This window comes from Mauremys mutica, chromosome 3 (genome assembly GCF_020497125.1).
Source record: "Mauremys mutica isolate MM-2020 ecotype Southern chromosome 3, ASM2049712v1, whole genome shotgun sequence".
Lineage (NCBI taxonomy): Eukaryota > Metazoa > Chordata > Testudines > Geoemydidae > Mauremys > Mauremys mutica.
Genome location: NC_059074.1, coordinates 57,503,899 through 57,518,596, shown reverse-complemented (window position 1 = coordinate 57,518,596; position 14,698 = coordinate 57,503,899). Strand labels below are relative to the sequence as shown.

Below are 14,698 nucleotides of genomic sequence, written 5' to 3'. Positions count from 1 at the left end.
TCCCTTTTTGGGTGGGAAGGAGGAAAACCTTTCACACTCTGCTGCTCCCCATCCTAAACTCCATACTAACTGTAGTAATCCTATCCTATGCCCCTCCAAAGGCCCATGGCAAATAACTGCCTCAGCAGATACAATGGAGATGACCACCGTAGAGAATGGTAGGGAAGGGAGCCAGTGGATAAGGGGGCATGGAATGAAGTAGTGGTATGATGGGAAAGCGGGGTCAGCAGCCTGAGAGCATTCTGCTTCTCCTGAGGACCTCAGTTTCATCACTCTGTGCTATACAGGAGGTGCATCAAGGCCCACCCCCCACAAGTCTTTGGACACTAGCTGGGGATTGATCTGCCTTAATTGTCTCAGTGGAATCCCTCAAAACACATCTGCACTCAAAGAGCCTTATTAGGCTTGGCAGATATTAGCCTAAATAGGATTGCAGGAAGGGGGAGAGATTTTGGTTGACCCTGAACAACATGTTAAGGCCGCTAACCAGTCTCCTAATGCTTGGCAAGGGTGATGTACTTACCCACATGGAGTCATTCTTCTGTGTCTCCCCTGTGGTCTGCAGGAATAAGGCACCAAATGTATGGCCTTCAAGGGGCCTATAGGTGTTTCCCGTTTAAAATATTATCTGCCAGGACTTTTTTTCTCTTCAAGAGCATCATCGGTGTTTAGCTTTTTTAAGGTTCATTTTTCGGGGGAGGCACAACATTCATAAAAAGGAGCATGCTTGAAACCGTGTCTCTTCTGAATGCAAGTGTGACAGGTTGGATCACAGAAACTCCCCTGGGAGCTGCCAACCGATGTGCCAAGACTACTTCTATCTCTGTTTTCCCTGCCAGCTCAGGACTTCAGCACCCTGTCTTGCTGAGCCAGACACTCTTGTCTACATCAGCAAAGGCCCAGAGTCTGAATTATCTGCCCCAAAGCTGCAGGTTTACCTGAAAACAGCTCACAGAAGTGTGCTTGCCTTTAGCACCCAGATGCCCAACTCCCAATGGGGTCTAAACCCAAATAAATCCATTTTACCCTGTATAAAGCTTATGCAGGGCAAACTCATAAATTGTTCGCCCTCTATAACACTGATAGAGAGAGATGCACAGTTGTTTGCTCCCCCAGGTATTAATACATACTCTGAGTTAATTAATAAGTAAAAAGTGATTTTAATAAATACAAAAAATAGGATCTAAGTGGTTCCAAGTAGTAACAGACAGAACAAAGTAAGTTACCAAGCAAAATAAAATAAAATGTGCAAACCTATGTCTAGTCAAACTAAATACAGATAGGCTCCTCACCAGTTCCAGAATGCTCCCTTTTACAGGCTAATCTCCTTTTAGCCTGGGTCCAGCAATCACTCACACCCTCTGTAGTTACTGTCCTTTGTTCCAGTTTCCTTTATGTATCCAGGAGTGGTGGAGAGGCTCCTCCTTTAGCCAGCTGAAGACAAAATGGAGGGATCTCTCACGGGTTTAAATAGACTCTCTCTTGTGGGTGGAGACCCCTTTCCTCACTCCTATGCAAAGTCCAGCTCCAAGATGGAGTTCTGGAGTCACCTGGGCAAGTCACATGTCCATGCATGACTGGCTTTACAGGCAGAAGCCAATTTACACATGGTATCTTGTATGTCTCCAGGAAGACTTCTTATGTGGATTGGAGCCTTCCAAGCTCTTTTGTCTGTTAAGTGCTTCTGGATTGAGCACTTAATTTGCACATTCCTTTCCCAAGAAGTGATCAAAGTGATGAATGTTGGCTGTATAATTGCTTGATTTCTAAGTAGCCTTAGTTAAAACATTTGAACACACAAATGGTGCCTGCTTACAACTAGGATGAACATAACCAGTAGATCATAACCTTTACATGTAGCAAAACCCTATTCCAGTTATATCATACATACATTTATTTATGAGCACCTCCACCCCATAAGGCTTTATGGGGTACACTGTCACAGCAAGATTTTCTACTTTTGTTTAAAATTCTTTGAATTTAAAAAAGTATAAGCAAATAATAATTTGACTTTGTTTTCCATGGCTCCTGACATTGTAACTATTAATTGCACCATTCATGAGCACTAGATTGACTTAAAAAAAAAAACAGTTCAGTGAGTGGTTGTTTTAGGTGAGAGTTGGGATATCAGGTGGTTGTAGGACCTTAACTTTGGTGCTGATTCTAGTGACCCACGGAGAGGCACAAACACTTGTTGCTTAAATGATGGCACCTGGAGGTCCTCTGACATCAGCAGGTTTGCTGTACTTCTGGGTCAGTGCAGCCTTTTGAATTTACAAAGCTAACTTGGAAGCAGCTCTCCTGTTTGGGCTTTTCTCCCATGTTCTGTCACAGTGGAATCTTAGTGCTGCTACCTGGCTGGCTCTTACCACCTCTCTGCTGCCCATTGGTCAGCACATTCCTGCAGTGCACCTCCCTAGCCAGTCAGTCATCAATGCAGGTCTAGCTGCCTCACATCCTCCACTTCTGGCTTCCTATTTTCCCCACCATCACCCTGCCTGCCTTTCCACCTTTGTCTTTCCTGCATGCCTCTCCTCTACCTACCTACTTTTGATCTGGCTACTATTAATGCTCAGTCCTTCCTATTCCAACATCAGATTCACCATTATGCCATTATCTTTCCAGCCCTATAACTTGGCAACCAACTTCTTCCAGCTGTGACTGACTTCTCACACTGCTGTTGAAACTTTGAGGAAGAAATCAGAAACAAAGATGTCACACATGAACTTTCAGCTTTTTGTCCCTAGAAGCAACAGGACCTCCAGAACTTTAGAAATTGGCCTGTGATTTGAAATCATGCATTGCTTGTAAATCTTTTTGCTCTAAAGCTTTAGTGTCATACTTTTTCTTTGCGCAGGAAGTGGAGGCTATGCTGATAACCATGTTGGTGCCATCTCTACCACAGGACATGGAGAAAGCATGATGAAAGTGGTCCTAGCCCGACTTATTCTCTATCACATGGAACAAGGTACAATCTAAACTTTCCAGTAAGATGAAGGAAAGTAATACTGGAACTAACTGGTTTATGTAAATTATACTCTTAGCAATGCAGTTCCTGTCGTCCCCCCAAAAAAACTGTTTCCTGGCCATTTTTGGCTGGATTATCTCAAAAGACACACAAAATAGCAGGACTAAAAGTGCAAAACAAATAAATTCCAACTGTGTTCTTTGAATATCAAGTAGTGTGGATATTTTTGTTCCATTATGTTTTAGATACAGCATCATAAAATATCATTCATATAAATTATTTTAAGTTTAACTGAAGATTTTTTACAATTGTAAGTAATTTCATAAGCAGAGAATTGGAAAAACGCAAATGCAAGCTAATATTAGTAAAAACAAAGAGTACAAATAAAGGAAAGTATAACAAGAAGCTTAGAGACTCCACAGGCTATAACAATTCATAGGGCTGAATTGCTTGTAGCAACAGAAATTTTACAACCGTTTTCCTCTCCATTCAAAAAGGAATTCATAGGACTGCATTTCACTTTTGTTTTGGAAAGTGTACTAAACTGTATGTTAAGTAGACCAGGTGCTTATGTGGTAAACAGCTGGCATGGGGCGTCTCATCTGACTGTAACACAATCTAACTGTGGATGACTCTTTAAGCTTTACCTTCATCAGTTAGGATGTCATCCAAACCCTTGATTATATTACAGCCTGTAAACAGTCAGACAACATACTTGTACTGCACGCAGTTACAGAACCATTAATGTAGACATCACCGCTAATTTTAGAAAGCTATGGTTTGCAAGTATTAATGAGCAGTAACTTTTGATACTCTTACCAGAATAGGAACTACAGTAAACCATTTTTCATTTACATTCCTAATCATAAGAGAAATGTGAAACAAGAAGGCAAGTAGCAGCTGAGAAGATTTCTGTAACTGCTACATGTTTTGTGGTCCCAACATATGCTAGTCATGGTTCATTCTTAGCAGAGCCAAGAGAAAATATCAGTATAAAATATAATACTCCATACAGATTATTCCCCAAAGCCCTGACATGCCACAGCCCCACCTCAGTCCTATTTCACTGGAGTTCATTCCTTTCATAAATGGCCTCCCAATCTTAAATCTTCCATAAAGAATTGAGCCAGGTTCTTTTCTCACATGCCCTGGTTTTACATTGGAGTAACTCCATTGAAAACAATGGAGTTACACCTGATTTACACCAGCCTGAGAGGAGAATCACACTAAACCCCTTTTTAAACATATTTCTAAATTTCTTAGCATGTAGAAATCCTCTCATTGTTAGTTTGCCACTATTCAGTCTTCCCTGAAATGTTGAGGAGCAACCCAGCTTCCAGGCAAAGACCCCAGCAAATTAGCAATTCCTCAGCATTTCAAGAAAGGGCCAAAACTCACTCCTATCGTTATTTCTACTTTGAGCACTTGAGCTGCCAACAGAAGCAGAATATTTAAAACCGTAAAATAAGCCTGTGCACACACTTAGGGAAAAATTTTCTATGTGACTTAAGAGCCTATATGTCATTGAAAGTCAGTGTGATATAGGCTCCTAAACGCTTAATTTTTGAAAATAGGATTTAGACTACTAAAAATAGGAAACAAGTGTCTTAGAATACCAGTGTTGCATATAATGCATCCATGAAGTGTTAAGAATGGCTGGCTCTCCCTTAACATCTTTCATTTGGGGAGAGTCTTATTTCTGTTTCCTCAATATTTGAAGGAATGTTTTGAGCAGTGTGTTTAATTAGTTTCCTCCATTTTGCTGGGTGCCAAGTATTGCAAGTTCATGTAAGTTCTTCTTGTCATGTATAATCTGTGACTTGTTTGGAAAAAATCTTTTAACAGCTATTGGAATTTCTGCCTTATGGTGGCAGCTGTTGCCTTGGTGAAAAGTCACGGGGTGAAATCCTGATCCTGTTGAAGTCAGTGGCAAAACTCCCATTGACTTCAGTAGTCAAGATTTTGCCACAGTGTTAGAGAATGGATTCCCATCTTGCAGTGGCAAAGATTGTGAATAGTTTCTATTATGTTTTTTTTTTCCACAGAAAGTTTGAAGGAGGGCTAATGCATATAGTCAGTTTATAAAACACACACACACAATTTAACATCACAGCTGCTTTAGTTCACAGTATTAAGACCAAGCACTACGGCATTTCTGGAGACAAATGAAGGGTTACAGCTTGTGAACAAGGACATAACTATTAACAGACTTCTGCGTAGGACAAAGTGTTCTTCAATTTGTTTATAAAGAGCTCTCATTAGTAGGGATTGAGTGTGGTAAAGGATCTTGGCTGTTGGTGTCATCAGTGCATAGTCCGGTAACAATATGAAGGCTGATAAGCAGATCCTACCCAACAGTGGCTGCATCCACAGTAGCATCAGCGTCCACATTACCAAAATTCATCACAAACAGAATTCACACTCTGAGCTCCTCAGGGTTCATTGGTCTAACTTTGTAGGGGTTTCAGTTCAATTCTCCGTGCATTCTCTCTTAGGGTCTTGGCCGGCTGGTTCTTCCTCACATGCTCAACGTCTAACTGATTGCCATATATGGGGTTGGGAAGGAATTTTCACCCAAGTCAAATAGGCAGTGACCTTTGGGAGGTGGGGTTGCCTTCCGCTGCAGCCTCTGGATGTGGGTCACTTGCCAGGATTATCTGGGTATATCTCAATCATTTCCCTGCCATTGTCGGGGGACTCAGGCATGGTGCACTTCAGTCCCTCCTATTCTTTGCCTGTGGCTTGTAATAGTCTAATCTCCTGAGGGCTGTGATACTTTGGTCTACTTTCGGTTGTTGGGTTTTGAGTGGGTACTAGGGAGGTTGGTGGCCTGTCATATACAGGAGGTCAGACTAGATGATCTGATGGTCCCTCCTGGAATTATTGTGAGTGTTCAAGTCATAAGTGTATTAGACAGAAATTCCCTGGCAGGGTGCTGCTAGTGGCACGTTTGCAGATTGCCAACAGTGACCACCACCACCCTTCAAAAGTGTCCCATTATGTGTCACTGAACTACAAAGTTCACCAGATATGCTAGGTCAAAAAGACTAAAACCTCAGAATAATGGAAAGCTTCATAAACCCTGTCTTTGCAATATTACTACAGCATAGAAGCTATTTGCAGGTGTTCACATTCCTTCCATAAACAAAGCATTTTCCAGCCATTGCACTTGTAACTTCTTGGGCATTCAGTAAAGGAAATATAGAGGGCTTGTTTCTGCACAGAGTGATGTCTGAAGAGAACTTTGTCATTGACTGCAATAGGACCAGAAGCAGATACTACATGATCATCACTCTTCTGTGTTCTTCTTTTCAGGAATGTCACCGGTGGAGGCTGCTGACACTGCATTGAATTATATGAAAACAAGAGTGGGTGGATTAGGAGGTGTCATAGTTGTCAGCAATTCAGGGGATTGGGCAGCAAGGTTCTCCACCAAGCAGATGTCTTGGGCTACAGTGAAGGATGACCAGTTGCAGTATGGCATTTACACAGGGGAGATACATACGAGCTCTGTTGCAGAAGCACTTGAATCCAAGTAATTCTGAGGATGAAGAAAAGTGGATAGTACAGCAGGAGAAAAATCTCAGTCTTCATGGGGAGCAGTGAAAATTGATGTTATCTTTCTGAAAAGATTTACCTTCTATTAAATATTCCCAGAATCAGGGCCGGCTCTAGACCCAAGCGCACGCTTGGGGCGGCATGCCACCGGGAGGGCGGCAGACAGCTGCGGTGGACCTCCCGCAGGCATGCCTGCGGAGGGTCCGCTGGTCCTGCGGCTTGGGTGGACCTCCCGCAGGCATGCCTGCGGATGCTCCACCGTAGCCGCGGGACCAGCGGACCCTCCGCAGGCACATCTGCAGGAGGTCCACCGGAGCCGTGGGACCGGCGACCGCCAGAGCGCCTCCCGTGGCGTGCCGCCTTGCTTGGGGCGGCGAAATTGCTAGAGCCGCCCCTGCCCAGAATTCACCACATTTTACAAGCAAACTGAAACCCAGAAGCACTGGGCTTAAAGATGATGGATGTGGATATAGTGATCAATTAAATGTCTAGAAAGCACCAGGGCTGGTGTCCTCTTTTCAAAAACCAGATGGCGTATAGGCGTGTAGAAGGGCATCCCCTCATGTCTGGGCCTGGCACAGCTAGCTCTCTTCTAGCACCCTCTGCAAACAGTTGCTTAAGCCCTGTAGTGATCTGCCTCTTCTTGTGACTCCAGCCTCTCCAGCCAGGTCCCACCCCTTTTAGGGTAGTGAAGTCCAACAGATAATCCAATGTCCTTACAAAAGGTCTTCAGCCCCGATTCTGGCCTACTGTGGTCCTTAAAGCTGCTTATCTCAGGGCTGTTAAGTCCGTTTCCACTTATATCAGGGGTTTCATGCCATCTTCCCTGGTGGCTGGCAGGGGAACCCAGGTCCTCCCACTACACTAGGTTCCAGTCCAAGGACCCTTCAACCAGCAGCCAAAGTCTACCATGTCAGACTTCTTACTGCTGCCTCTCTGGACTTCTTCCTACCAAGTCTGCCAGCAGGCCTCTCTCACAACCTCTCTAAATTCACCCTCCTTTCAGGGCCAGATCTTCCCCTGGAATCTGCCAGTAAATCTCATACCACCAAGTGTACAATTTAACCCATCTTCACTTTTCATCCTTCCTAAGTTTCCCTTACATAGTCCCTCAGTTAACCACCTGCCAGAGCTCTCTTTCTGAAAGTCCAGATCTTGCCCTTTTATCAGAGCTCACCACACTGAAGCTTTTTCAGTCCTAGTGTCTCTCACCTGGCCTCTTGCTAGACTTCTCTACCCATAGGAGGGTTCCAAGGACAACCTTCTTCCTAGACTTCCTCCTCGACCCTCAGGGTCTTGCTACTCTCTCATACCTGAGGAGTGAATGCAAAATTCTTTTCTCTCTCCCTGAAACCACCTTCTTTCTTTTTTCTATCTGCTTCCTGTTTTATGGTAAAGCAGCCTCAGCCTATGAGGCTATGACTGCCAACTACAGCAGTTTTTGCATAAGCAAAATCTATATCCTCTCACCCAGTTCTGTATCTTTAAAAAAAATCAAACTTTTTTTTAATACTACCCCACTTTCCCAATACTCACCAATCCTTTCAGACTATATTCTTTCACCTTGGGTGCATCTCAGTTCTTCATAAAGAATTTTTCTTTCTATGTAACTGCCCCTGCATTGCCACAGCAGGTGCTTAACTGTTTCTTGGACTTTGCAGGTGTCCATAACCCATTTTTGTGCTTGTTTAGTAAATATAAATTACCATTCAGGTCACAGTGACCTGTTAGCCCTCTAAATGTATAGCTACTTCACTTCTTCTATCATAGCTATTAAGTATACCATTATCCTCAAGTTTAGGACATATTTCATAGGACCTTTGTCCTTTTTTTCTCTTTAGTCCATAGTTCTTGACATTCCCTCTTAAGTTCTCTCTTAACCAAACTTTTGAAGTCCTGTATACTCAGAGGGCTCTTTATGTCAATCTCCTCATTTTAAGGCATTTTTCACTGCTTTATCTGCCATTTTGTTGCCCAGTATCCCAGCATGCACCGGAATCCATGCTATTATGATAGGTATACCCAATTGTACTCTCTTTAGTTAAGAATAATTTATTGAACCAGTCCTGCTTTCCGAGGCTTCCTTTTCTAATCATCATCATACCTGTCATAATGGCCACAAAATTGGATAGTCTCATATGTCTCTTAATTTCAGATTCAGGGATACAAAAGGCCTTTCCCAAACTGTATTCTCATCTCTAGAGCAGTCAGTATAGGTTTGGCAATGATGACCCCATTTGCCATGTATAAACTCGTAAATTATAGCCGTCGTATTTGATGGTTCTGCTCTTAGCTTTGTTGTATCATATAATTTCAAATCCACAACTGGGGAGACGACCATCCTGCTATAGTTTGATTTCCCATGACTAAGGATTTTAATTTCTTCCAGACCTTCCTTTTTAACCCACCTTTTGGCCCTGTTTGCAGGTGGGAGTTTGTCTCTACTTAATTCCCAACTGTCCTCGTATATTTGTTTAGTACTCTTATCTTTGCTATTTCCATTAACCTTAGCTCAAAAGGTTAAATCTAACAATTTCTACCTTAAATTTATAGGCATTTCTCAGGTTGCTACCTGCAGCACACATGAGAGTCCAGAGTCTTAATACTCGCACAACATGTTATTCACAAAGCTTGGGCTTGGATCAGATCTGAATTTTTTTTCTTTTTAGTGTTGATTTTAGAAGTTGAATTAAAGTCTTGGTATCCATAATCTATAACTGGTGTTATTAATGCCCTTTACAGCATCAACAGTTTGTTCTTATCTGCACCCCCAGTTGTTCCCAGCAATACTTTTAAGCAAATTCATCCTATCTTTACAGTTAATTCTGATTTTTATCTATAACCCTTCCAAGTTAGTTTATTGAACATAACTCAAGACTGTAAAATTTTGAACTGATTTTTTTCTATATAGAGAGAGGTTCCGTTCTTCCCCAGTCTTCCTTTTTGGTGAAGATCATTCCCTTTGTTTGGGCAAGTGAAAACCTAAATCCCCAAGTATCTCCCCATTCTGAAATTCCTGAGTGCTTCATTGGTTCTCTCCACAGCTATCTTAAGTCTTTTATATTTGGCCCATATATCACAGTAATCTGCAAATAGACTAATACCTATTCCTGCCTGTATACTCTCTGGGAGATCATTAATAATAATGTTAAGCAGGGTTTGCCTGATAACACTCCCCTGTGAAATGCCATTAGTTAATTTATAAATATTTGACAAACCTGCCCCCACCTGACTTGTATGGTTCTACCACTTAAGCAGTCTCTTATCCACCAAAACATTTTTCCTCTTACTCCAACTGTGGCTACTTTATACATCAAGCTTCCCTCTGTAGCATGTCATATGTTTTTCAGTGTCCAAAAAGACAGCTATCAAAATCTGTTTTGTATTTGTTTCTAATCTTACAATATATTCAACTATGCATCTTCCTTTCCTGAAACCACTTTGTACACAGTTTATAATTTCATTTTTTCCAAGTATGCTACTAATCTCTCATTTATCAGTCTTTTCATAATGTTGCCCACACGGGATGTGATAGATCTATATGCATCACGTCTCTGTATAGTTTGCCAGGTTTTCCTATCAGTATAACCACCGCTTGATTCAATTCTCCTGCTAGTATTCCTTTCCCCCGTATATACCATAATTTCAATAAAACAAACTCTCTTCTGGTAGGTGCTTAGCATTGCATTACATATGCTAGCCTTACTTGGGATACTGCATTTTTACTTTTGTCTGTAGCATTTTTTAGTTCTTCTATGCTGAAATTTTCATTCAGTACATCATCTTTATATTCTACCCTGTCATGTGATTGCTCACAATTTTCTTGAGCAAAAATTTTTTGTTCATCAAACTCCTTTCTTTGTTTTGTATCACTACTTACTTTTTGGAACTTTTACTAAAATATTCATTTTTCCTAAGTTAGAAATGTCAACATTAGCATTTACTATAAAACCATGTATACATTTGTTTTTACTCCAATCCCATTCAGTCTTTTAACTTAAAGACTAACAGATTTATTTCGGCATAAGCTTTCATGGGTCAAAAACCACTTCTTCAGATGCATGGAGTGAAAATTACAGATACAAGCATAAATATACTGGCACATAAAGAGAAGGGAGTTACCTTACAAGTGGAGAATCAGTGATGACAAGGCCAATTCAGTCAGGGTGGGTGTGGTCCACTCCAAATAATTGGTGAGGAGGTGTCAATACCAAGAGAGGGACAATTGCTTTTGTAGTGAGCCAGTCCCTATTTAAAAGACATAATAAGAATAAATGGACACAAATCAGACGTCAGGAATAGTAACATACAAAAGCCAGTAGGAGAACACTTCAGTCTTCCTGGACATTCAATAACAGGTTTAAAAGTAGCCATCCTTCAACAAAAAAATTCAAAAACAGACTTTGAAGAGAAACTGCAGAGCTATAATTCATTTGCAAACTTAACACCATTCATTTGCGCTTGAATAGGGACTGGGAGTGGCTGGCTCACTACAGAAGTGTTTTTTTTACCCACAAAAGCTTACGCCCAAATAAATCTGTTTAGTCTTTCAGGTGCCACTGGACTCCTCATTGTTTTTGTGTATACAGACTAACACAGCTACCTCTCTGAGTCTTTTAACTTGTTTGTCTCTGAAACCTTGGAATCTTTGTTCTTTTTCTCACAATACTCTCCCCAACTCTTTGCATTTTTAATAATTCTTTGCGCCACTGCTTTAAGTCCTTGCTTTAAGTCCTTGCTATTCATTGTATTGTTTGCTTTTTATATATTTGTTTGCTTGTTTGTCTAGCAGCAATTAAAGAAATATATACAATCTTCATTCCACTAGGGAATTGGATTTCTGAGTTTGTGGCAGTTTGGTGTTTTACATATAGCTAGGTGGGCTGCTGTTACAACTCCCTTTATTGTATTATCATGAAATTCCTCTAGATTATCACTTATACAATTGGATATTAGATATTCAGCATACTTACTGCTAGAGTCCCCAGTTTGCCTTTCTAAGGTTCGAGGTAGGAATTTCTTAATTGTTTTCAACATTACCTTGGCCTCTCTCTAGATTTCCCAGCTGCATTTACATTCTATATTGCATTTTGCAATTATCAGATCTAAACATAAAAAGGTTCTATTCACAGAATTAAATCTAGTAGGTGCTCCAGTGTTGAGCAATACCAGGTTGTGCAGTTCAATGAACTGTTCCAGGCATTTGTCATTATAATCAGTTTTCCTCCTTCATCATAATTCATGATGGCTATTAAAATCTCCACAAATAATATCCAGGCCTTTGATACCCTTAACTAACTCTTCCAATTCTAGATTGTCTACTTGTTGTTTTTTTAGATGGGTTGTAAACCTTACTCATTTGTGTAAAGGCAGTGCTATTCTGCAGAGGAATCTCAACAGCAAACTTACGTTCTGTACAGCTATGTCAATGTAACTAAGACCTTCCTTTAGAGCAGGAAGTGTCTTTATATTTGTAGTTATTTCTCTGTCATGTCGGATTACATCATATCCTGGAAGTCTAAATATAAGTTCTCACTAACCATGTTTCTTGTACATGTATCGCATCAAGGTCCTCCCCACACCCATTTTAAAGTTTCCTTTAATACCTGACCATGTGGTGTTAAACTATGTTCTAGACAAAAAACAAAAACATTAGAAACATTGCTTAAACTGCTACATTCATTTAAACTTGCATCAATGTGGTCTACTGAGAGATGGCCCATATGTAAATACTTTTCTACTGCTTTTGTTGTTCTTTCAATCTTCTTCCCTGTCTGTAAAGTGCAGTTATTCACTTCTGTCACAAATGCTATAAATTTCTCATTGCCTACAAGTAGTACATCTTCATCTGTCCCCCTTATATTATCTTTCTGCCCTGGTGTAATGTGCTGTTGTACAAATAGCTTTCTTCCCTCACTGGCATTTTCCTCCTCCTCCACATTCCGCGCTGAATGTGTTCTAGTAGCTTCTACATAGAATATTTTATTTTTCTGCTCCAGACTTCCTGCATATATAATCACCAACCAGTTCCTTTCCCAGCTGGGCTTCAACTTTAATTTAGCCTTACCTACCTTTCAGGTACAACCAGGTGGGTTGAGTGGTCTCTCAGGCCCACATTAACCCTTTCAGAGACAGGAGGGGATATATATTCCATCACAGGCCAGTAGCTATGTGTAAGTTTCCCCAGACTCCTACTTAGCATGCTTCAGTGCTGTGCTAAAAGAGGCCATGTGTCAGGACAAGAGAGTGGGCATGGAGATAAACTAATCTCGGAGACAGCCAGTTCCATTGATGATGAGGTGAAGACCTAACCACTAAAAACTGAGCTTTGACCACCTTTGAACACCCATCATATAGGTAACAACTGTTGGTTACTGCCAACAGAGATTCTAAATACAATATAAAGGTAAAAGACTACCTTATTAGGCACCAGTCCCCAGACGCTTTGAAGGAGGGGGAAAGAGAAAGAGGAGGATGCAAAGGAACTGTAGTTCCCTGGTTTGGGGGAAAGCTAACAATAAGAAGCTTTAATTTACTTAATTCACACATGGTAAACCTGGATTTAAAAAAAAATAATAAAAAAATTTAAAACATTATACTTGTAGTTTAAACTGGGGGAATAACATTTCTGCAGTAATATGATAAAGATGAAAACCAAGCCTCATTAATAGTAAACATAACAGCATGCGATCTTCACTGCCTAGATAAGAAGGTGATAGGCACCCTTATCAATACATAGATGAGAAATTCATGCTGATTAGCTGGAAAGTAGTTCTCTGAAGCAGTGAAGTCATAAAAGCAGATTGTGCCACCACAAATGCAGTTGTTTCTGTTAACAAAATCATGCTTATTTGTACTGTGTCTAAAGCACTTGGTTAAGTTTGTGAAGGGCTTTAGACCACAGCTTTATCTTTACTTTTTCCTACATAATTTTACCATGTTAATCTGTTTGACAGTGTATTTGTGAAGGAAAATAATCCTTTAGCAAGAGTCTTTCACAGAAAAATGTATAAAGGTTTGTTATTAGCCACACCTATTGTGTATTATTACTGTGTAATTTAATAACCAGTACCTTTTTAGCCATGGCTATGACCTGTACTTTTTGTGAAATGAGATCAACTAATAGTATGGTAGCAAACTACATGTTCCCATGTGAAATAACCACAATAAAAATAACACATCCTATGCTGTTTTTAAATTCTCTATGTCTATATCCTATCTACAGTAAGCAGGCCATGATGCTGAAGTGGCTTATACAAAATGGTAAGGTTGCCAATAGTATTTAGTATCCTTGGCACTTTAACCCACATCTCAATAGGAGAGTTACAGATGAGTGGCATCTAGTGGCATGTGGACAATTATGGGCCAAGAGTAGATGTAATCTTGGAGCACTGATATACTTCATTGCTTGTGGGAGAGTATGGAATATTCCTAGTCATTATCAGCTGCTTGTGCAATTACAAAGGAGTTTAAGATGACTCTGTTAAACTGTTGTACAAACATAAGGAATATAAATTTTTAACTTTTAATCAGAAAAGGAGCCATGGTGCATTTGAATGTCATTAAAAACCCATAGGATAAAAGCAAAAATCTTAAAGTGACAATGTGAGTATAGGGCCAGGTTGTCCTCTGCCCTTGTGGAAGAAAACAGTAGCGGCCCTGCTGAATGCACCTCACTTCCTCTGCAGCATTGGGCACAGGGTCACTTGCAAGTTTAAATTAGTATGAATTCTCTGTAACTTGAAACCTTTAAACCATAATTTAGGGGCTTCAGTAACTCAGCCAGAGGTCTATTACAGGAGGGGTGAGGTTCTGTGCCCTGCAATGTGCAGGAGGTCAGACTAGATGAGCATGATGGTCTCTTCTGATTTTAAAGTCTGAGTCTAACCCTGTGGAAGCTCTGTGGAGCTCTACAGATTTAGGAGGAGCGTTGCTAGATTCAGCAACACACCACCGCCACCTCGACTGTACTTCTTCATGTCAGGATTTGTAATTAAGAAGAAACGATTTTGTGGAGCAGTTAGGGCTAGGTTGTGACTTGGGCAACATGCCAGTGCATGGGAGTAGAGAGGGATAACAACTCAGCCTTACCTCACATGCCAAGGTTACATTTTGATCAGAGCGGCCAGCTTAGAGAGGCCTTCCCAACTTTCCAGGCCTTGGGGTGAAGAA

General features: G+C 40.8%; 1 protein-coding gene and 1 long non-coding RNA gene across 8 annotated transcripts in view; one reads left to right on the top strand and one right to left on the bottom strand.

Moving 5' to 3' along the window:
* ASRGL1 (asparaginase and isoaspartyl peptidase 1) overlaps positions 1-6,647 on the top strand; it is a 27,173-nt gene extending 20,526 nt beyond the window's left edge. For all 6 annotated transcript variants that reach the window (XM_045011508.1, XM_045011506.1, XM_045011511.1 and 3 more), the window contains exons 6-7: positions 2,858-2,968; positions 6,284-6,647. In XM_045011508.1, coding sequence (XP_044867443.1) covers positions 2,858-2,968; positions 6,284-6,507 — 335 coding nt within the window. In that variant the 3' untranslated portion in view covers positions 6,508-6,647. The remainder of the gene's footprint in view (positions 1-2,857; positions 2,969-6,283) is intronic.
* The window catches only part of LOC123367331, a 17,038-nt gene extending 2,340 nt beyond the window's left edge, over positions 1-14,698 (bottom strand). The window contains exons 1-3 of one of the 2 annotated variants that reach the window (XR_006578412.1): positions 14,618-14,698; positions 10,649-10,774; positions 5,102-6,310 (exon numbers count right to left, since the gene is read on the bottom strand). This is a non-coding gene — a long non-coding RNA (uncharacterized LOC123367331). Of the gene's footprint in view, positions 1-5,101; positions 6,311-10,648; positions 10,775-14,617 lie in introns of those variants that run through there. The other variant, XR_006578413.1, reaches the window with a different exon arrangement.